Here is a 23764-nt window from a genome sequence, read left to right on the forward strand (position 1 = left end):
TAGCACTAAAAACTGCTGTTTGGGAGCTGCTGAGGCAGCAAGGCAATACAAAATGTTGAAAAATGTAACAAAATTCTCAAAGGCGTTAAGACATAATCAAGAAAAACAGATGAAAAATGATTGAGACTCACAAAGCAGCACCTGGGAAGAACTCTCACACGTGCTCAGTACAGCAAAAGCTCTATAAGCTAACAGAAGAATCTATTGGGCATCACTGGATAAAGTATCCCATGTGTCATGGCTAATTCAGCCTGATTTGTCGATGTAGAATGAATAAGACAATTTGCGGAACCAATTAAAACAAATTACAACTTTAAATGTATTTTAATTTGTGTCATTTGTGCAGTTGAAAAGCACAGCTTCTGTATGAGAGATATTTATCAAGGTGTGATTGCAGATCATGATCACAAACTGACAGCTGTATTCCAGTTTTAGAAGAGTGCATAAAGAGTCTAATCTACTAAATTTCTTTTCTCCATTCAATATTTATGGGGGAAAAAAAGCTTAGTACATTAAACCCAAAATGTTACAAACAAGGAAAAGGTATTCAAAGCACAATTCTTCTTTAAAGGGGGATCGGACTATTACATGTGGGTCCACCTTTTTCTTAATATACACTTTATTCTGTCCCCAGCTATTCTGTTTCCATTTTGCTGGTGGGAATATCATCTTATGCAGAGTTCAACTTATTGACACTGTGCAGAGTTCACACAACTTTAGGATGCAATATTCTGTAGGAGCAGAAGGGCAGGAAAGGGATAAAATTGGTTACTTAAAAGTAGTGGACCTCATGAAATTAGCTACTTTTTTTTTTACACTTTCATTTGAGTGGAAGATGAGGTCTACTTAGGAAAATCCTATATTTTAATATTTCCCTTAAGTTTATTAGTTGTTCAGATCTAAAGTTTCTTTTTATGGTTGTCAAAGCTACATATAACAGCAAACAATAGAGTGGAAGAATTAACATGCTATAAGAAAGTCAACATGTCAAGAAACATGTAATTCAAGCAGCAATCTATTTTTGTTCATAATAATACCAGCTTTAGTTTTTAATTAACTTTTCAGTCAGTTCTGTGCAGATACATATTGATAGAAGGGTGGATCACCTTCTCTGACACAAACAGTGTTTTAGAAAAGTTATGTTAGGAGGGATGATAAACTGCAAATGAAAAATATTAATAAAATTACATGCAATACCCCCAAAAGAATAAATAGTGGCCAACAGCATACACAGCAAATTATGAAATACCTAGGCCAAACTATGAAATTTCCAAATGCTCCTAGCAAAGGCTCATACCACACTCAGAGTCCTTTTAAATATAAATGATACCAAAATAGTCATGAGATCTAAAATAGCCAATCAAAAGCGAGAAAAGAAACAGTTAAACTCCCTGGAATTCAAGACCAAGGAGGGAGCATAGTATAAGCACAGACTTGGAGAAAAGGGGGCTAAAAAAAAGCAATTCACCATATTGATGAGACCCACCAAATGCAGGATATCTAATGTAAAGATCCAGGACTGTTTGTGGTATAAAAATTGATGTGGAAAATTGCCTCTGAGAGCTCTAGGTTGTAGGAATCAGTAACAAAGAATCTTAAGTCAGTGACAGAGTGTTTAGCTTCTAACCACTGTGACACTAAAGAAGCTTCAAAGCGATTTTGCTGAATATAGCTGCAGTGCTTAGGAACATGACTTGACGGCATTTGGAGAGTCTTAGCTACATAAAGAAGAGAACACACATTCCCAAAAAATTACAGTCTGATGAAAAATGCAGCAAAAATTCTTTGTGATACTGGGTGTTGAATTCAGGTATTGTTAGGGACATTGTGGAGGCTTTACAAGCATGACCATGAAACTGGGCCATGGCACAGCTAACTGGTCGTAATTCAAAGCAAATTAAAATATCCCTGCAAGTTACATCTGTGGTGGAATGCAAAATGTATTAACTCTTGAAAAATACTATATGGGACTAATATGGGCCAATGTCATTTAATGGCACAAACTTTACCAGAAAAGCCAGACCAGAGCTGAACACATTTCAGACTATCATTCAATGGCTGGGACTGAAATAAAACATTTCAATTAACATGTGCTGCATAAGCTCTAGTGAAAATCTTGTCAAATCATCTGTGAAGCCTGGGCAATGAAATGCGCGTGTGAAGAAAAGCCTACAAAGCCTAAACAACCGACTGACATATCACGAAGAGTTCTAGGATGACTACTATATAGTAGAAGGGTATTTTTGTCTGTAGACTTCCTATAATGGAGAAATTACTTATCTGATAATTTGGTTTTCCTTAGTGTAGACCAGGGGTCAGGAACCTATGGCTCGCGAGCCAGATGTGGCTCTTTTGATGGCTGCATCTGGCTCGCAGACAAATCTTTAATAAAAAAGTAAAAATCTAACAAAACCCCCCACCCTCCTGACGCCCCCCAAGACCTCCAAAATTAATTTACTACAACCCTCCCCCCAAGACCTGCCAAAAGTCCCTGGTGGTCCAGCGGGGGTCCAGGAGCGGTCTCCTGGACTTGGGCTGTCGGCTGCCAGTAGTCAAAATGGCGCCGACGGCCCTTTGCCCTCACTATGTCACTGGGGTCGACCAATGGCGGCGGTAGCCCCTGTGACATAATAAGGGCAAAGGACTGTCGGCTGCCAGTAGTCAAAATGGCGCCGACGGCCCTTTGCCCTTACTATGTCACAGGGGCTACCGCCGCCATTGGTCGACCCTAGTGACATAGTGAGGGCAAAGGGCCGTCGGCGCCATTTTGACTACTGGCAGCCGACAGCCCAAGTCCAGGAGACGGCTCCCGGACCATCAGGGACTTTTGGCAGGTCTTGGGGGGGGGGGGGGGGGGGTCAGGAGGGGGGGTTGTAGTAAATTAATTTTGGAGGTCTTGGGGGGCGTCAGGAGGGTGGGGGTTTTTGTTAGATTTTTACTTTTTTATTAAAGATTTGTCTGCGAGCCCTGGACCCCCGCTGGACCACCAGGGACTTTTGGCAGGTCTTGGCGGGGGGTCAGGAGGGTGGGGGGTTGTAGTAAATTAATTTGGCAGGTCTTGGGGGGCATCAGGAGAGTAGGGGGTTGTAGTAAATTAATTTGGTAGGTCTTGGGGGGGGAGGCAGGAGGGTGGAGGGTTGTAGTTAGTATGGCTCTCACGGAATTACATTTTAAAATATGTGGCGTTCATGGCTCTCTCAGCCAAAAAGGTTCCCGACCCCTGGTGTAGACGGATGGACTCAGGATTAGTGGGTTATGCTCCCCTGCCAGTAGATGGAGACTGAGCAAGCTGACATCAACTCCTGCAGTGACCCCAGCCTGCCAGTATTCTCTTCAAAAACAACTGTGCACAGACTAGTAAAAAACTTGATTAAAACACAGTCAACCATAACTGTACTCAAACAACAATAAACACTGAACTCAAGTAAGAACATAGGTATCCCAAGCTAGGGACTGGATGAACATTTGGAATCCAAATCTCCACAGGAGGTTTATTGATACAATCATTTGGCAGCCAAGGAGGGAAGCTGAGTCCATCTGTCTAAATTAAGGAAAACAAAATTATCAGATAAGTAATGTCTCCATTTCCTAGCGTGTAGACAGATAGACCCAGGACCAGTGGGATGTACCAAAGCTACTCCCGAACAGGGCGGGAGGGCTGTCCGTGGTCCAGTCAATACTGCATGTGCAAAGGTCGCATCCACTCAGTCCTGCACATCCAGATGGATAAAACCTGGAAAAGGAGGACCATGTCGCAGCTCAGCAGATGTCGACAGGAGACAAAACTTAACCTCCGCCATGATACTGCCTGAGCTCTAGTGGAATGAGCCCTAACCAGAGTAGGCAACAGCTTTTCAGCATCCACTTACGCGGCTGTGACTACCTCCTTGATCCAGCGAGCTATTGTAGCATGTGAAGCTGGTTCGCCCTGCTTCCTTCAACCGTGAAGGACAAACAGACTATCTGATTTTCAGAAAGGTTCAGAAACCTCCAGATACCACACAAGTCCCGACATCCAAGGAATGCAGGAGGTGATACTCCACTTGTCCCTAATCTTATCCAGGGATTGCAAAGAAATGGACTGATACAAATGAAACTCCGAGACCACCTTAGACAAGAAGAATGGAACAGTATGCAACTGCAATGCCTTTGGATCACCCAAAGGAACGGCTCCCAGCAAGACAAGGCCTGCAACTCGATAATGTGATGCACAGAACATATAGCCACCAGGAAACAATGTCTTCAGGGTCAATAACTGCAAGGAAAGGCTGCGCAGCGGTTGAAACGTAGGGCCCACTAAAATATCCAGCACCAGGTTAAGACTCTACAAAGGAAACAGCAACCGCAAGGGAGGCCAAAGGTGCTTCACTCCCTTCAAGAAACAGGCCACAGTAGGACGGGACGATAAGGAGACCCCACTTACCATGGCCTCTGAAACATGTAAAAGCTGCAACCTGAATATTCAAGGAATTAAGGGCCAAACTTATTCAACCCACTCTGGGGGGGGAAAAAACCCCAAAAAACAAAAAACAGAATAAGCGGGATCTTAACCGAATAAGGAAGAACACTGCGCTCCTCGCACCAGGCCTCACACATTCTCCATACCCGCACTTATGCTAGAGAAGTGGAGGACTTCCAAGTGCAGAGTAAGGTAGCAATCACTGCACACACTTCAACAGGCGAGCCTTCTCAAGGGCCAAACTGTAAGACAGAACCGAGCTGGATCCTCATGAAGAACAAGCCCCTGCTGCAACAGATCTATATGCGGCAGAAGACTAAGGTGGTCCTCCACCAGGAGTCTCCGCAAATCTGCCTACCATGGACACCTAGACTAATCTGGAACCACCAGGAGTATTAGCCCCCTGTGGATTTCAATTCTGCAAATGACCCTGTCCAGTAAGTGCCATGCAGGAAAGGCATAAACCAACTCTTCTTCCAGCCAGACCTATACGAAAGCATAGATGCCCAGGGACCATGGATCTCTCCTGCGACTGAAGAATTGAGGAACCTTCGCATTGCGAGAAGTTACCAGCAGATCTATGGATGGAAGGCCCCAGCGATCACTATCAGTTGAAACGCCTCAGCGGACGACACCCATTCTCTCTCTACTGAGAAAGTCTGCTTGTCCGTTGTCTTTTCCTATGAATTGAGAGGCAGAGATCATCTGAAGATGTCCTTCACCCATTCCGTAAGTTGGTCTATCTCCTGCGACACTTGCTGGCTCTTGGTTCCTCCATGGCGGTTGATGTAGGCCAAAGTCATTGCGTTGTCCAACATCATGCAGACCGCTCGACCCAGTAGTCTGTGGCTGAACTGCAAGCACGCCAACCTGACTCTCCGGGCTTCCAGGTGATTAATGTTCCAGCGAGTCTCTTCTGCCATCCAATGTCCCTGGGCCATCAGTTCCTGACAGTGAGCTCCCCAACCCTGAAGAATTACAATGGTCATAAGCATCAACCAGTTCGGGGAGGACAAGAAAACTTCCTCTCTCAGATGAGCTTTCCAGAAACCACCAATGGAGGCAAGAACATATCACCCCCACTCTTCGGTACCTCCACTGGCTACCCATCAAATTCAGGATTCTCTTCAAAGTCCTCACGATCATCCATAAAGTTAAACACAACCTCACCTCTCTCAACACCGCTCTTCAACTAACACCACATACCTCATCTAGACCAATCAGAAGTGCTTACAAAGACACTCTGTATGCCCCTCAAGCAAAATCATCTCTTAGAAAGCGTGCTATTTCCACAGCAGGACCCCATCAGTGGAATGCGTTGCCTCCAGACCTCAGGCAAGAGCCCTGCCCATCCTCATTCAAAAAAAAGACTTAAAACATGGCTATTCAGCCTAGCCTTCCCAGACACTTAATTCTCCCTCTCTCTCAGTCTGTCACTTCTAATTTGACATTCCAGTCGGTCTACACAGACCATTGTACCACTCCTGATATGTTTCTCAGTTATTTTATTTGTTTTAAGATGACTTGTTAGGTTATGATATGTTATGTTTTGTTTTGACCGGTTCCACTGTTATGTTTTTGACCCCACTGTTATGTTTTGACAACGTTCCACTGTTAATTGCCTCTTCTGTTTTCTGCATCGCCTCTGAGCGAATTTTGCAGTTATATTGTTAACCGATGTGATTTGTATGCTTACAGGAACGTCGGTATAGAAAAGTTAAAAATAAATAAATAATAAATAAATTTCCATCGCCAAGTGGAGCCAAACCAAACAGTCGTGAGACTACAGGTTTCAATAAGACAGGAGTGAACGGTTAAGAGGACGCATATGTGCCCTCCCCTCACCCATGGCACCACTTCTAAGGTTGTCGCCATCAAACCAAGCACCTGTAGATAGCGCCACACCATCGGGCGGATAGGGTTCACCATCTGACGCACCTGAGAAGTCAACTTTTGGATCCGTGTGTCCGGTAGAAAAACTTTGCCCAGCCTCATGTTGAAGCAAACTCGCAGATACTCCAACAAATGAGAAGGCCGGAGACTGCTCTTGGCCAGGTTCGCCACCCATTCGAGCTCCGGCAGCAAGGAAATTACCTTGTTGGTCACCAGACTGCTCTCTGCAAAGACTTGGCCAGAAACAGCCAGTTGTCCAAGTATGGATGTACCAGGATTCCATCTTTTCTCAATGCTGCTGCTACGACCACCATAGCCTTGGAAAATGTTCTGGGGGTGGTGGCCAGACCAAAGGGCTGCGCCCAAAACTGATGGTGGTGACCCAGCACCACAAAGTGAAGAAAATCTTGGTGCTCCATACAGAGGGAATATGAAGGTAAGCCTCGGACAGATCCAGGGAGGTCAGAAACTCCCCCAATTGTATGGCCTTTATCACAGATCTTAAGATTTCCATGTAAAAATGAGTTGCCTACAGATGATGGTTGACACTCAAGGTACAGGATGGGACAAAAGGAACCTTCTTCTTGGGCACAGCAAAATAAATGGAATAGTTCTCTGTATTTTCCTGAGACCTAGGCAGGGGAATCACAGCCCTCAGCCAGTGAAAAGCCTCAGAAGCGTAGGCTCCACTGCCTGCTTCTTCTGCAGGGAGTGGAAAGGAGACCCCATGAACACGTCCCGAGGAATGCTGTGAAATTCCAGTGCATAGCCTTCCAGTATCACTTCCAAGACCCATTGATCCAACATGATCTCAACCCATCTCTGATAAAAGAGATAGGCATCCCCCTATCTCCTCCTCCCTGAAGGTGGGTCAGCATATCTACATCAGGGAGCTTGGGATGGTCTGCTACACAAGCCTGCGCCTCTCTTGGACTGTCGGGGACGAAAGGAATAAGACCTATCAAAAGGCAGTGTCCTCTGAAAGGTCGAGTTTCCTGTAGGGATGAAAACTCTTGGAACCCTTGAGATGACCCTTCATAGAAAAGAGGCGCTACAATTGCTTCTTATCCTCCAGTAACCAGGGAACTGGAGATTCGCCCCACTTACTGGCCAGCTTTTCCAACTTGCTCTCAAACAAGAGTAAGACTTTAAAGGGCATTTTTGTAAGATTAGCCTTGGAGTTGTGTCAGCTGAACAATTTCGTAATCATAGCTGATGTCTGGCCGCCACTAAAGAAGCCACTCCTCTGGCCAAGGTAAGGTCCAGATCACAACCTACACCTTCTAAAAAGGCAGCAGCGAGTTCCATAACTGTTCTGGAATTCACTCCCCGAATCATCCACCTCCTGAGAGAGAAGCAGACAAAAATGTGCCACAAGAGCACAACAGGAAACAATCTTCAAAATCATTGCTTAAGGATAGATTCAATGCACATCCTTCAAGGCCGCTCCACCCGCCACGGGAATAGTTCATTTAGATATGGTGCAGACAAGTGCATCCACTCTGGGAAAACGCATACGCTCTCTCACAGCTGGATCCAGAGGATATAGGCCTTCCAATGCCTGATCCCCCTTTGAAATTTGCCTCCGGGGCGTCCCATTCAAGATCAATCAATTCTTTAATGGCATGCAAGGAGACCAAAATGAGATTCTTCTTTGGCTCTGACATAGAATCCGCCCCAGGCACTCCCAGCATCTTCAATATCTAGGAAATCAGGGCCAGTAGCTCATCTCTATGAAAGAACCGTAACATGGTTCGATACGGTTCCAAACCAGGAGGGATTTCACCATCTTCCAAGAAATCAGGATCTGCCTCATCATCCGTGCTATCCAGGTCCCCACAGGGGATACCCATGGCGAACCGAGGCGTGCCATGACGCTTAACCATAGGATTGGACGAGGAAAGTGCCACCGACTGAGGGTCCGACTTCACTGGAATGGGCAAAGTGTAGGTCTGCGTCTGAACAAAGGCTTGTAAGCCTTGAAAAGAGTCCACCCAAGAAAAAGCAGCCAGATCCAAACCAAGCTCAGAAGGTACTGGAGCAGGCCCATCTGAACTGCCATCTCCAAGGGAGTACCAAGACCTAGCGTACTTCCAGCCAAAACCGTAACCAGATCATCATCAGAATGAGAGGATTCAGGCTTAGCAAAATGCGAGGAAGACAACTCTCCCTGAGCATCCATACATCAGTGACATGTTGAAAGATAGGTCAGGCTGAGAAGTCCTAATATGACAGACACAAAGAGAAAGGCGCTTAGGCTTCTTGTTTACTGGCGCCATGAGCGGCTGTAACTGTACGTTCAATGGCTCGCGCTTAAAGAAGTTGCATGCACAAATTATAGGTGCCCCAGCAATAAGCATGGCAAGGCACACACACTACTAGTGCGCCCCGCTCTAGACTATCAACCCTCAAAAAAGTTACGCGTGCAAGAGTTGTGCCTAGCAAGGCACACACAACATGTGAGCAGAGTCAAGGCACCGTGCACACTGACGTCCTGTAGAGGGCAGTAAAGCACACAAAAGAGCGCGTGAAAACGCTGCCACGGCCTACCATGCAGCATGCAAAGAAAAGCCTACTGTGGGGCTTAGTCAACCTGCCAGGATGCCTAGTTCCCCTAACCCCAACTGGAGCAGGAACGATGTTGGGACAGCGCGCCAAGCCCAGATACCAAAGGAAGGCCTAAAAAACCCCTACTGATAAACATTCTTTTTTTTTTTTTTTAAACTTACTGGAGCTCAGTGCTTACTAGCTGAGTTAAGACGATCTCCAGCGGCAGGGGAAGAGAGCATCTGCCATCACTGCCACGCTTGGCCTTCTGCACCCACTGCCTTTCAGCTGTTCAAGCAGCTATGTCCATGCCGGGAACCGGCTGCCAGACTAAGGAACACCTCTAAGGGAGCATGGAAATCACATCAGAGAGCAGAATCTGTCCATTTTGTGATTCGGTTCGGATGCAAAGAGGTCTATTGTTGGTTGACCCCAGCATTGGAAGATTCTGGTCGTTACCACAGATTCCAGAGATCACTCGTGGGGATGGAACTGGCGGCTGAGGCGATCTGCTACTACATTCTGCTTGCCTGCCAGATAAGTGGCCCGTAGATAAATGGAATGTGCAAGGGCCCAGTCCCAGATCTGTGCGGCTTCTTGGCAGAGGAGATAAGAGCCTGTGCTGCCCTGCTTGTTCAAGTACCACACTGCAACTGTGTTGTCTATTTGTATGAGAACAGTCTTGATGATAGGCAGTTCTTTAACATATATAGAGCATAACGTATAGCTCGAAGCTCTAGGAAGTTGATCTGAAACATTGCTTCGAGCTGTGTCCAAGTACCTTGAGTTTGAAGATTGTTCACGAGCTCCCCCAACCCAAGGTGGATGCGTCTGTGGTCAAAGTTATCTGTGGAACTGGTTGCTGAAAAGATAGACCTGTTAGCAAGTTGACTTTGTTCATCCATCAGAGAAGCGAGAAACTTAACTGGTGGGTTACCTGAATCCGGGATGAAAGTGGTTGAATGGCTTGGAGCCATTGAGAATTCAAAGTCCATTGAGGTATTTCTCTCATGGCTAGTCTGGCCATAGGAGTGACGTGGACTGTGGAAGCCATGTGTCCCAGCAATTTTAAGAATTGATGGGCTGAGGCTATTTTCTTTGTGCGCAGAGATACAGCTAGTCTGGAGAGTGTGTTTGCGTGGACATTGGGCAGGAAGGCCTTTGCCACTGTGGTGTCCAAATCTGCTCTGATGAAAGTCAGGAGATGATATGGAGTCAGTTGGGATTTTTGGTAGTTGATGAGAAATCCCAGAGAATGTAGCAGATTGATAGTGAGCTTGAGAGCGTCGAGAGCTCCTTGCTCTTGATTAGCCAGTCGTCCAGGTAAGGAAAGATGTGTATGCTTTTCTTGCGTAGATGGGCCGCAGCCACTGCTAGATACTTTGTAAATACCCGGGGTGCCGAGGCAAGTCCAAAAGGCAGGACCCAGTACTGAAAGTGTTGATGTTCCACGAGGAAACGCAGCTACTTGCGGTGAGGTGGAAATATTGGAATGTGAGCATATGCGTCTTGAAGATCCAGAGAACAGAGCCAATCTCCTTTTTGCAGAAGGGGAAGCATGGTGCCTAAGGACACCATTCTGAATTTTTCTTTTCTTAGAAATTTGTTGAGATTGCTGAGGTCTAAGATAGGGCGGAGGCCGCCTGATTTCTTTGGAATGAGAAAATAGCAGGAGTAGAACCCTCTGCCCTACTGTACTCGGGGAACAGGTTCCACAGCCCTGGCGCCCAGAAGGGTGGACAGTTCTGACTCTAGAAGACCTTTGTGATCTTCTTGCATCCACAGAGGATTTGGTGGTAAGTCCGGGGGTAGCATGAGGAAGGTTAGATAGTATCCCTGGGTTAATGATGGATATAACCCATTGGTCTGTGGTTATGTTGAGCCAGTTGATCATGAAGTGACAAATTCAATCTACTACTGGCAAATCTGGTTTTGGATTTATGGAGGGACTGCTATTCTCTGGATATGTCTCAAAATCCGGAGGCCTAGCCTGTTTGCGGTGGTGGCTGAGGCCTAGATGTCTTGGCTGTCGAGGATGTGTTTTCTGAGACTGTCTAGTTGGCCTCACGCAAGATGCCGGTGGATAGTATCTGCATGGGCGATAAAATTGTTTCATAGGGTCCCTTCTAGTGGATCTTCGTGCAGAAGAAGAGGTTTCGTAGTCACTGTCGATAATTGTTGCAGGGTCTCATTATGGTCTTAACTGAGCCACTGCATCTTGTATCTTGTTGCCGAATAGGTTTTCGCCGGTACATGGCAAATTGGAAAATTTGTCTTGGACTTCAGGTCTCAAGTCAGAGGCTTTTAGCCAGGCCTACCTCCTGGTGCTGATTCCTGTCACTGACATGCAAGAAGCTGTTTCAAAGGAGTCGTACGCAGCACGAACCTCATGTTTGTCAGTCTCAACGCCATACTACATAAAGGCCTTGAGGCTATCTTGTTGCTGTTGGGGAAGAGAGTCAGCTATTCCCTGAACCTGCTTCCAGAGATTTCTTTGATACTGTGTAATGTAAGTTGATATGCAGCTATGCGTGACACTAGCATAGAACCTTGAAACATCTTGTGACCTAAGTTATCAAGGAATTTTTGGTCCTTGCCAGGAGGTGCTGAAGAGTGTGGTCGCAGTCTTCTGGCCTTCTTTTGTGCAGACTCAACTACCACCGACTGATGGGGTAGTTGTGGTTTTTAGAAACCAAGAATATGTTGGACAAGGTAAGTCGATTCTGTCCTCTTATTCACAGGCTGAACAGCACAAGGATGTTCCCAGAGACGATGTTGCAGATCTGCTAGTACTTCGTGTACTGGTATAGCCATCACTTCTTTTGGTGCATCCACAAATTGGAGAACCTCTAATGTTTTGTGGTGTGTGTCCTCTTCTGTAATAAGTTCAAAGGGAATTGTCTCTGACATTTCCCTAATACAATTGGCAAAGGAGAGATCCTCTGGGGGAGATTTTCTCCTTTCTTCTGGAGGAGATGGCTCTGACAAGATATCCTCCATGGATGTGTTGGTGTCAACATCTTCCCATGTGTCAGAAAAGTTCTCTTGTCGAGATCCTGATGGACCAGGCATCAGTTCTGGCATCGGTGACAGAGGACTGGAATCCATACCTTCGTCATCTGAGGATCCTGGAATGGGAATCGGGGATTTCAGAGGCTTTGCAGTTTGCTTTGGCATCGGTGGCCTGGGTTGTGTTGGAAGAGCACAGATGAGTGTATCCAGCCTGGTTAGCAACGGTGCAAATATCGATGGATCCTGTGCCGGTATGGGGGCTGGCATCGATGGCTGTAGGTCTCAGAGCACTGCCTTGCGGATGAAACTGTACAGTTCCTCCCTGAAAGCTGTTGTAGATATCGCAGCTACATTGAGTGGCAGGCTAGCTGCTACTGGCACCTCCACAGGGACCTGTGGGGGCTAAGTACCTGGCACCGATATTGGTGGGGATCGCCTTGGTTTTTCAGTTGGAGAGGGTGTTGGAGGCTCCTTTACTCGTGTCTTCTTCGCAAGCAGCTCGACTGCCATCGAAGCCGATGTGGAATCTGTGCCGGCACCGGGAGTCTACTCACGTCGGTGCTTCCCTTGATGCTCGGTCCAGTCTCTCCCCGGCACTGAGGTAGATGATGTGGATGCCTTAAATGGAGTCTGTGACAGACAGTCACCGCTGCCCTGGTGCTCCCGGCGAGGTTTTATGACTTTTTCTTAGATCCTGCGGTGACGATTGGGTGGATGTCGATGGAGTCAACTTGATTTTGTACAGAGTCTCCATCTTGTCAAGGTAAGCCTGCCTACCCTTCGGAGTCATCTGGGCACAACTTGAGCAGTTAGACACGTGTGATGAGCCGAGGCACAGCACATAGACATCATATGTGGGTCGGTAAATCGACATTGTTCGGGGGCACTCTGGACATTTTCAAAAACCTGTTGCCATAATGGCAGAGGTTGAGACCCAAAAATAGTCAATGGCCTGCGGACACCGAAAAAGGTGGAAGCGGGAATAGACCAGGAATAATGAACTTACCGAACGATGGAAAAACGCTATCCCAATGGGAGACCCCTATGAGGGAATTTTTTGAACTAAAATATTAATTTTTTCTGTGAGGAAAATTGTGTGAGAAATTCTCACAGAGCTCCTAACCGCGTGGCAAACTGCAGCGCGGAAAAAAAAGAGACTGAAGGAAGACCCCTGTGGCTGCAGGGAGCATGGCATACTGGGCATGCTCAGTGTGCCAGTCAAAAATTCTAGAAACTTTGACAGAAAAGTTTTCCGTGATAGGGCTCCATCCAGTGACGTCACCCACATGTGAGGACTACCATCCTGCTTGTCCTGGGAGAACACCTGCAACCAGCCTGCTGGACTGTGTCAACGCGTTGCGTTCTTCAGGGCAGAATTAACTTGTCATACCATCTATGTGCGACTAAGCTACAGGAGATGCGGTGTAGGATTTTCTCCTTCAAAGGAACTACTGTATGGGTTGCTTTATCTAGTGTGTTGCAACAGGAAATTAATTACCCAAGTTTCAGAAAAAGCTTAAAGACTACTTTTTAAGCAGGCATATGACTAATATGCTTCTATGTTTTAGATTCGTAGAGTTTTAGGGGTAAGGAATCTTGTTGTAATACTATTGTTGTGTGGTGTACTTCTCAGAGGACAAGCAGGATGGTAGTCCTCACACATGGGGGTGACATCAGATGGAGCCCTCGACACTGAAAATGTATGTCAAAGTTCCTAGAACTTTGACTTGGCACACTGAATATGCTTAGCATGCCCTATACCATGTGTCCACATGGGGGTTCCCTCTCAAGTCTCTTTTTCTGCAGAGCTGTAGCTTAATCTGTGTCTTTTTAGCCTAATTTTGGAACACTGCTTGGTTACCTTTCCACACCTATCGGAAGCTGGCTTTAAAACCAACTCCATTAGAGTTCATCTCAGTGCAACTGGCATATACCACCATGGTGTAGATGGTAGGCCCATCTCTATACAGCCTATAATTGCACATTTCATGCGAGGCCTGCTTCAATTGAAGTCTCCCCTGTGGCCTCCCGTTGTATCTTGGGACATCAATGAGGTGTTAGATCAGCTGATAAAAGCTCCTTTTGAGCCACTGTGCACCTGTAATCTGAAGGAACTGACCTAGAAGATCACATTTCTGGTGGCGGTCACCTCAGCGCGAAGGGTCAGCAAACTCCAGGTCTTAGTAACTTATCTACCTTACATGAAATTTTATCATGACAGAGTGGTATTGCGTTCGCACCTTAAGTTCCTGCCTAAAGTGGTGATGAACCTTCTATCTTAACCAGTCCATTGTCCTGCCAACATTCTTTACCAGGCCTCATTCGCACCAAGCGAACAAGCACTGCACAGTTTGGACTGCAAGTGAGCCTTAGCCTTCTATCTGGAGTGGACAGAAGCCCATAGACAGCCCACCCAACTTTTTATTTCTTTTGCTAAGAATAGGTTGGGCATTTCCTTTGCCAGACAGACACTATCCAATTTGCTAGCAGATTGCATCTCCTTTTATGCTCAGGCGGTATTGCATCTTTGAGGTCATGTCAAGGATCATTATATCAGAGCCATGGCAGTGTCAGTGGCACACTTTTGAGCAGTTCCCGTGGAGGAGATCTGCAAGGCTGCCACATGGAGTTCTCTCCACACATTCACATCTCATTATTGCTTGGATAGGGATGGCCGATGCGACAGTTGGTTTGGCCAATCTGTCCTTCGGAATTTGAGGTGTAGAACCCAACTCTCTCCCCACCTAGGACCTGTTTAGGTTCAGGCCGTCTCCCCCTCTGATACCAACAGCATCATTGTTGTTGTGCCTGTTGGCACCCGTTTGGGAGTCTGTTGGTCTGCTTTTATGTTGGGGAGCAGCCTGTAGCTAGAGATTCACCCATGTTTGAGGACTATCATCCTGTTTATCTTCTGAGAAAGCAGAGTTGCTTACCTGTAACAGGTGTTCTCCGAGGACAGCAGGATGTTAGTTCTCATGAAACCTGCCTGCCACCCTGCGGAGTTGGGTTTCTATTTTTTCATTTATATAGAGGGACCCCACATTGATGTGTGGTATAGGGCATGCTAGGCATGCTCAGTGTGCCAAGTCAAAGTTCTACAAAATTTGACATTAAGTTTTCTGTGTCTGGGCTCCATCTGATGATGTCACCCCATGTGTGAGGACTGATATCCTGCTGTCCATAGAGAACACTTGTTATAGGTAAGCAACTCTGCTGTCTGTTTATAAGTTAGATTTTGTGATCCATATTGGTAACTGTTAGAAATCTTGCAAAATACAAAAATGCACAAACCAAAAGAAAAAGGAGCTAATGAGAAAAAAAAAAAAAAAAAAAGAGGTAGTACTAGTATAATTTGTGTTATCACAAGCAAGTTTTGGTGGAACTCTTAAGGGTTCTGTTCTCTGCACACTTGTCCTATGTGGATTCTAAATTTTCTGTTGCAGGGAAGCATCTCAGTAACTTTTAGACCCTGTTTGGAAGCATCCTTAGCAGCTTCACTTATAAGCCAGTGTGCCACGTTGATACACGTAGCTGTGAGTTCCAATTCAATGCCTGACTTCAAGTTGTTCTGGAACTTGTTTACTATAGAGGTGATAACTGCCAGTACTTAGGTGGCATGTGCTGCAGCTCTTTCAGAATCTTGCATTGATTTTAAGGATGTTTTCTACCTGTGAAGATATCCACTGGAGAATCCGACATTTAATGACCCTTAAGCACACAAAGCAGGGATAAGTGTTTGTAGCTGGTGGCAATTTAAGATCTTTACCTGGGCTATAGCAATGTCTTATTAGCCAAATCTTTGGGAGAAGCCCTAAAGTGATGAATCCTGTATAGCTAGGTCAACTATATGCAAAGCACAATTTTCGTACTTCTGCAGAGATCATAGCCAACTGTTCTGCCACATTTCAGGTTGTCTAACTTTTCCCACTTTCATACTTCAAAAGGATCTGAGCAATACTGTGTATATTTAGTCAATTTTCCACTAGATATCACTGGTCAGCAATGGATAGTTTCAATCTGGTTTTCCCCTAACTGGATTTTAGGGACCTTTATCAAGTAGGTTGAATTTTTAGGGCTTTTCAATTTTATTTTTTTTAACCTGAGTTGTGTTTCAAAAATTGATTACCACCTTGTGTTTCATATTAAAGATAATACCAGCTTAATCAGAAACAAAGCACGTTATGCACAATTATTCTCACCTGCTCAATAACATAGAAGGCAAACTCTAATCGCTGATTTTGTAGCATAGGTATCAAATGCCGAAAGAAAATTGGAAGGTGTTCATGGCGGTTCCGAAATGGAATAAGAACAGCTACCTATAAAAATAAAATAGTCACCTTAGTTAAAAAAAAAAAACCAAAAAAAACCTCAAAACACAACTTGCAATTTCTCACCTAATAATTGTCTTGAGTGACTGATTTTTATCAGACCTCTGATTCATCTCATTAAAAAACTTGGATTTGTGAAAGTCAATGTCAACTCCCCTTTTTCTCATATATGAACAACAAGCAGGAGTCTGCAACCTTTAAAAAGAAAAGAGCTAGTTCACATTTTTTCCTTTGTCTAAGATATTTTGAGAGCCACTGTACTAAATTTGAATATTAAAACCACAACCTCCTCCTCCCCATCCCCAGCAATTACTATTTCTCTCACCAAATAATTTCTCTTTCATCTCCAGCTGTCTTTCCAGACTGTTCCAAGCCATCCCACGTTTTCCCATCTATCTTCCAGTCCCCCAATCTAGCAATCTGTCTTCCCTTACCATGTCCCCATCAGTGACTCTTCCCCCAGCAGTTAGTTACTCTCCCCCACCTGTACCCAGACGTCCCTCACTCATCTTCTGTACTCACTCATTTTCACTCCCTGTCTGCAGCAGTCTCTCTCCCCACCTTTCCCCTCACCCATCCCCAGCACTCTCTCTTTCACTGAATTAGCAGACAGGTCACTTCATCCCACAGATCTTGCCAGATTATGGCTCCTTTCCCAAATTCATCACCAGCGTAGCTGGAACACTTCCTCCTCATATAGGATCCACCTCCAGTCACTTCATCTGCACTGGCCAGTGGAAGGGCCAGTTTCCTTCCTGGCACTTCACCATAACACTAGACATGACCACACTGGGGGAGGGCAGGTTTAGCTTTGTTAGCCCATGCAGAACTAAGGGGCATCATCAGTCTGCCCCTGTTAAAAGAGGCGGCAGCAGTGGGCTGATGATGCTCTCTATTATCCACTTGGGTCGGTGATGTTGAGACAGTCTTTTCTTTTCAGCACCGCCTGTGCTGGACAAAAGGACAGAGGTGAAGACTTTGGCTCATGCTGCCTTTTTCTTTTTCCTGTGGGGAAGGATGCACATGAGGCACAAGAAAAGCCACATGAGGCCCAGGGGCTGCAGATTGCTAACCCCTAATTCTACTGGATATGTTCAAATCAGCTACCACTAATGAGGAAAAATAAAATAAAGTTGCTTGCCTGTAAAAGGTATTCTTTGTAGACAGTAGTACAAATCAGCCAACAAGTGAACATCATCTGATGTTACTGAGATGAAAAACCTCTCTCAGAGCTTAGAAAAACAGGCATACAACTTTGCTTTCTCCTTAGACAAGCAGGACAATAATCAGCCACACAGATTCCCAAGCTAAGGGATGCATAAAAACATTTGTTGTGCTCTTATATGAATAGTGAAAAATATTTAACCCATACGATTGGAGGGTGAGTTGAAATAATTAAAAACATTTGAGACCTGCTTGACCAAAACTGCTGTCTCAACATGAAGCATTTTCTAAGCAGTAATGAGCACTAAAGGTATGGACAGAAGACCAGGTAACAGGCTTGCAAATATCTTCCATAGTAACTCTGATCTGATGTGTTTTTAACCTACTTCTTAAGTTGTTATTCTGACAAAGAATAGTAACAGCTGCAATCAAAAATCCAAGGGAAGAGTTATTTTTGTAAATGAAAACCCTTGTTTGGGTTGAAAGGGATGAACTATGAGGTCCTTCCTAAAAGATTCTGTTCTTTCCAAATAGAACAGTAAACACCTCTGCAATCCAATATATAAAGAACTTGTTTACTCTTGTGTGTAGTCTCGGAAAAAAACACTGGCAACACTACAGATTAATTTAAGTGAGACTGAGACACCACTTTTGGTAAGAATTGAATGTACTGAGAATATGAGAAGTGCTTGCAACTTGCTTCCTCTCCGTGCAGAAGTTACAGCTGTCAAAAACAAAAGCTTCCAAGAAAGGCATTTTAGATCTGCTTTTGCTAAAGGCTCCAAAGGGGATTTCATGAGCTGAAAAAGAACTGTGTTTAGATTAAAAATCCACCTATTCCTTGCAATCAGGGGTTTTAGATAAGTCAGACCTTCCATGAATATGGTTACTGTAGGGAGACAGGAATTCTTCTTGAATTTGCGATATGCTTCTATAGTACTAAGGTGTACCTGACAGTTTTCAAACCAAAGTCATATACACTGAATTACAGTAAGAGGGGAAGATGGCATTTAAAAGGTCGATTGACCTGTGAACACCAGATAAACAATCTTTTACATTTAAAGTTGTAAGATCTAGCAGCACATTTTCTTATGCTAGAATAACTTTACTCACTTCAGTAGACAATTGCATAGAAGAAACTAGGTGACTCAACATTCATACAGTCAGAACCAAAGATTGAAGTTTGAGATTGAAAAGACTCCCATTGCACTGAGTAATCAAGGATGGGAACTTTCAGAATTGTATTGGCTGTTTAAGAGTTGGTTTTGAAACCATAAAAAAAAATTCATATGGCCAAAAATGGTTTATGAAAATCAGATCTTTTTCTCTTCTTCACTTTTGAATTGTTTTAGCTGTAAGTGGAATTGGGGTAGTGAGTGGGAGGAGGAGAGGCACCTTGATACCATGGGGTTGAAAAGCTTTTGTTTCTGGACTATCCTTTGCTGATCTTTTCAAGCAGTAGGTAGGAACCTTGTTGTTGCATGGAGCTACAAAGAAGTCTATTTGCAGAGTACCCAAAACTTGAAACAGCTCCTATGCTACTTGGTTCAATGGCCATTTGTGCAGTTGCAGTTTGCGACTTAGCATGTTTGCTATCTGGTTTTGCTTCCAAGATGATAACTATCAGTTTCATTTGGGAAATTGCTTATTTATTTATTTACAGTTTTTTAATACCGGTATTCGTGGGTACATCAATTTTGTTTAAAGAGAACTTAACAATACTTACAATAAACAAGGGAGGGGAGAACGGGGGAAGTCAGGGGACACAGAACGCTGTGTCCAAGCGAACAAGGATAGGTAACTTTATCTACAGGGGAGATAGAATAATATACAATTGGAATGTACAAATAAGGTAAATAATGAATAGTACTGTACAAAGGGTGGAGGGTAGAAAGGGGTGGGGTAGGAAGAAGATAGGATATCAAAGGGAATGGAAAAGGGGGGAGGGAGGGAGGACAGTCTCTATTCTGGGTAAACTGCTTGAAAAGCCATGTCTTGTTTCTTTTTGAATTTTTGTGTGCATGGCTCTAAGCAGAGGTCGGGGGGCATGGAGTTCCAGAGGGTGGGGCCTGCGAAGGAGAAAGCTCGTTTAGTGGAGATGAAATGTATGGTCTTAGGGGAGGGAGTGAATAGGCAGCCTCTGTAGGTGGCTCTGGTGGGTCAGTCAGAGGAGAGTAAGTGGAGAGAGTTTTCAAGCCACTGAATGTTGTGAGAATGTAGTGTTTTGTGGATCATGGTGAGGGTTTTGTAGGTTATGCGTGAGGATATGGGGAGCCAATGAAGTTCGTTGAGTACAGGGAGCCAGTGAAGTTCGCTAAGTACAGGGGTAATATGGTCAGATTTGCAGGTGTTGGTAAGAATTCTGGCTGCTGTATTTTGTAGCATCTGAAGGGGTTTGATGTTGGTGAAGTGGCCAAGCAGGAGGGAGTTACAGTAGTCTAGTTTGGTGAGAATGGTTGCTTGCAGGACTGTGCGGAAGTCATGGTCGTGAAGCAGGGGTTTAAGTTTTTTGAGGACCTGAAGTTTAAATAAACCATCTTTTAGTGATGGGGGGGGGGGGGGGGCATCGCTGCATGGGGAAGGCTGTGTATTATTTTGTGGGGATATGACTAGAAGTTCGGTTTTAGAGGTGTTTAATGCCAGGTGTAGATTGATGAGGAGGGTGTTAATGGCTGAGAGGCAATTTTCCCAGATCTTGAGGGATTCTTGTATAGAGACAGAAAGAGCTTGCTCCTCCTTTGATATAGAAAATTGCTCCTTGATGGTTTGTCTGGATCACCACCATATTGCCCTATAGCCAAGGACTGAATACCTTTAAAGAACTGGAGAACTCCTCTCAACTCCAGATGATATATATATGATGTAATTACTCCTGGGGGAATTCTGCGCAAAAAAATTAAAAATTCTGCAACAAAAAATTGAAAATTCTGCGCACACATTTTCTAAATTCTGCAAAATTCTGCACATTTTTTTCACAAAATAGTTTTTGCAAATTATTCTGCATTTCAGTGCATTGAGTGTCCCTGGCAACGTGGCTCATCTGCCAGCAGTGTCAATTGCTGCTGGCAGATGAACCAAGCTGGCAGGGACTGCTGCAGTTGCTAACCTCTCCACCTGAGTATCCATGCTCACTGTCTCTCTTACATATCAGACATGCTTTCTCTCACATGCCATCTGTCACACACATGTTCTGTCTCCCCACATACAACTTTCACACACACACACACACACACACACACACACACACACACACACACACTCCCAGGTAGACACCTACCCACTTGCTCACAACAAACACAAGGGCTCAAACATACACTCTCAGGGCCAGGGCCTCTTCTTTAGCCCCTCTCTTTCCCCCTCCCCCCTTTCTCTTTCTCTGTCCCCTTCCCCTCTGTTCCCCTCCCTTCTCCCTCTTCTCCTACTTGCTTTCTTACCTCAAGCCGTGGGTGCCGTGCTGCGATGCCCCCACTCTCTGTGCGCCACCTGACTTCCCCTCTTCTCCTCCTCTTTTTTTTCTTCTTCGCCTTTCCCCCTTTCCCTCTCTTTCTCCCTTCCCCCTCCTGATCCCCTCCCTTCTCTCTTCTCCTTTTTCCCCCTTCTCTCTTCCCCCTCCCTCTTCTCCTCCTTGCTGCTTGCTCCTTGAGCTGCTGGTGCCGTGCTGCAATGTGATGTGATGCAATGCCCCCACTCGCCGTGCGCCACCTGACATCGCTGTCCCGGATTGGCCACTGTCCGTGCGCGGCATGCTTCTGGGGGGTTTTTTTCATCCTTTTCCGGCGCGGGAGGAAATCGCGAGGGCGGGAATCTGTGCGGCGGCGATGAAATCTGCGCAAACTGCGACAAGGGAAGAAATCTGCGAGGTGAGGGAGGAATTCTGCATTCCGCAGTAGCGCAGAAGTCCCCAGGAATAGACGTAACCTTCCTTGTGAAGACCAAATTCTTTGAGAACAAAGATTGTTCAGATGAGCTCCCCATCCTTGATTGAAGGCATCAGTAGTTATTGTAATTTGAAGTGGAAATTAATGAAAAGACTGACCTCTCAGCAGATATGAAGATTCCAGCCACAATGCCAGAGATTGGATAAGCGTGCTGGATATATTCACCTTGTAAGAAAGTTGTTGTAGGCATTAATTCCATTGAGGCTTCAGGTGCTACTGCACCTGCATCATATGGAGATATGAAAAAAGGAGTAACGGACTATTGCTGAAATGTGTCCCAACATGCCCATGAAGAAGTGGGCAGAGACCTTTTTCTCATACAAAAAGGTTAAAATAATGTTGGACAGTTTCTCTACCCTCTACTGCAGAAGAAATACCTTTCATTGTGTGATACTGCGGCAGGTTCCTAATGAAGTCTAATATACGAGTCGGTCATAAACTGGATTTCGAAAATTTTATTTATTTATTTATTTTTCCCCATCAATCCCAGACAGTGCTTTTTTCTAGAAAGATATCAGTACTCACATGTTGGGCCCTCTTTAGGAGTGGGATGATAAGGGGCAACCACCCAGGGCCTCGCCCTCTGCAACTGGCAGCAAAGCCTATGAAATAACTGTACTGCAAATATATTTGACCCTAGAACATATACCTCCTATTGGAGAAAACCAAACAAGTCAGACCTGTACCTGTAAATAAATATATAGCAACTACACATTTATTTAAATTTATATTCTGCTGATCCACAAACCTCAGCAGATTACAAGTAACATACACAAAAATATTTAATGACAGCAATAAATCATCATGAAGCAGCAATTTATTACAAAACAAACAGTGAAAACAATAAGAGTCATTAGAAGAAAACCATTAACCAGCAAACCTAAGTTCTGTTAGGGAAACTAGAGAGAAAAATACAATTTTAGCTGTTTCTGAACTGTAACAGGTTATTCTCTGCTCTGATCGCACCTGGGAGACTATTCCAAAGTGTAGGACCAGCTATACTGAAAGTTTGTTTATGGGATACCTGTAGATGAGCTTGCTGGAGAGAGCGGGTATTTCGACGAGATTTTGAATAGCTGAGCGGAGACACCATGTAAGACAGTACCTGCGTATGGAAGACACGATACAGAGAAAGGGTGCCAGTCCATGTAAAGCCTTGAAAATCAGAGTAAAGATCTTAAATTTTATCCTCCAAGAGACAGGAAGCCGATGGAGGTCAGCTCGAACAGGAGAAATATGGTCATATAGCAAAGAACAAGAAACGAGATCAGCAGCAGAATTTTGGATAAGTCGGAGGGCCTTCAAATGAGACTCAGGAAGACCCAAAAACAAAATACTGCAATAACCAAAGAGGACAGAATGAAAGATTGGGTAGCAGTCCAGAAATCTGAGTTAGATAATGGAGAAATTACTTACCTGATAATTTCGTTTTCCTTAGTGTAGACAGATGGACTCAGGACTAATGATATTGTGCTCTCCAGATAGCAGATGGGAGACTGAGTCAGATTTCAAGGCTGATGTCACCCTACATATACTCGTGCAGTAAGCCTAGCTCTTCAGAATTATCTTTGAAAAGCCAGTGTGGATATATGGTGCTTAATATTTGATTAAACTTGATAAACTTTGAACCGGTTCAACTAATTATATATATATAATTTTTTTTTTTTAAACTGGAGACTGCCAGTGCACTCAAACAATAAACGCCGACACCAGACAACTGTGGGTGTCTTGAACTAGGGGTAGGCTTTGGCTTACCTGTATTCGCTTAGTCTCAAGATTTATCTGAGGTTCTTGATTTCCGGAGCAGCCGTGAGCGGGATGCTGAGTCCATCTGTCTACACTAAGGAAAACAAAATTATCAAGTAACTAATTTCTCCATTTCCTAGCGTGTAGCCAGATGGACTCGGGACCAATGGGATGTACAAAAACTACTCCCGCACAGGGTGGGAGGCTGCCAGTGGCCCACTTAGTACTGCCCTTGCGAAGGCTGTATCCTCCCTGGCCTGAACATTCAGGTGGTAGAGCCTGGAGAAGGTGTGTAGGGAGGACCACGTCGCCGCCCAACAGATCTCGGCTGGCGACAGCAGCTTGGTTTCAGCCCAGGAGACTTCCTGGGCCCTTGTAGAATGAGCCTTGACTTGTAAAGGTAATGGCTTCCCTGCCTCTATGTAGGCAATCTTGATTTCTTCTTTGATCCAGCGGGCTATGGTCGCCCGCATTGCTACTTCCCCTTGTTTCTTCCCGCTGTGAAGAACGAACAGGCGATCTGTTTTGCACAAGGGCTCCGATCTTGTCAAGTATTGGACTAGGAGTCTGCTGCCATTCAGGTGGCGGAGGAGGCGTGACTCTTCCGAATCCTTGTGCTCATCTGGAGATGGTAAAGATATGGTTTGGTTCATGTAGAACTGGGAAACCACTTACAG

General features: G+C 44.9%; 1 protein-coding gene across 3 annotated transcripts in view; it reads right to left on the reverse strand.

Moving 5' to 3' along the window:
- B4GALT6 (beta-1,4-galactosyltransferase 6) overlaps nucleotides 1-23764 on the reverse strand; it is a 256834-nt gene that overhangs the window by 43561 nt on the left and 189509 nt on the right. For all 3 annotated transcript variants that reach the window (XM_029591178.1, XM_029591179.1, XM_029591180.1), the window contains one exon: nucleotides 16111-16227. In XM_029591178.1, the coding sequence (XP_029447038.1) occupies nucleotides 16111-16227 (117 nt within the window). The remainder of the gene's footprint in view (nucleotides 1-16110; nucleotides 16228-23764) is intronic.

Source organism: Rhinatrema bivittatum, chromosome 2 (genome assembly GCF_901001135.1).
Source record: "Rhinatrema bivittatum chromosome 2, aRhiBiv1.1, whole genome shotgun sequence".
NCBI lineage: Eukaryota > Metazoa > Chordata > Amphibia > Gymnophiona > Rhinatrematidae > Rhinatrema > Rhinatrema bivittatum.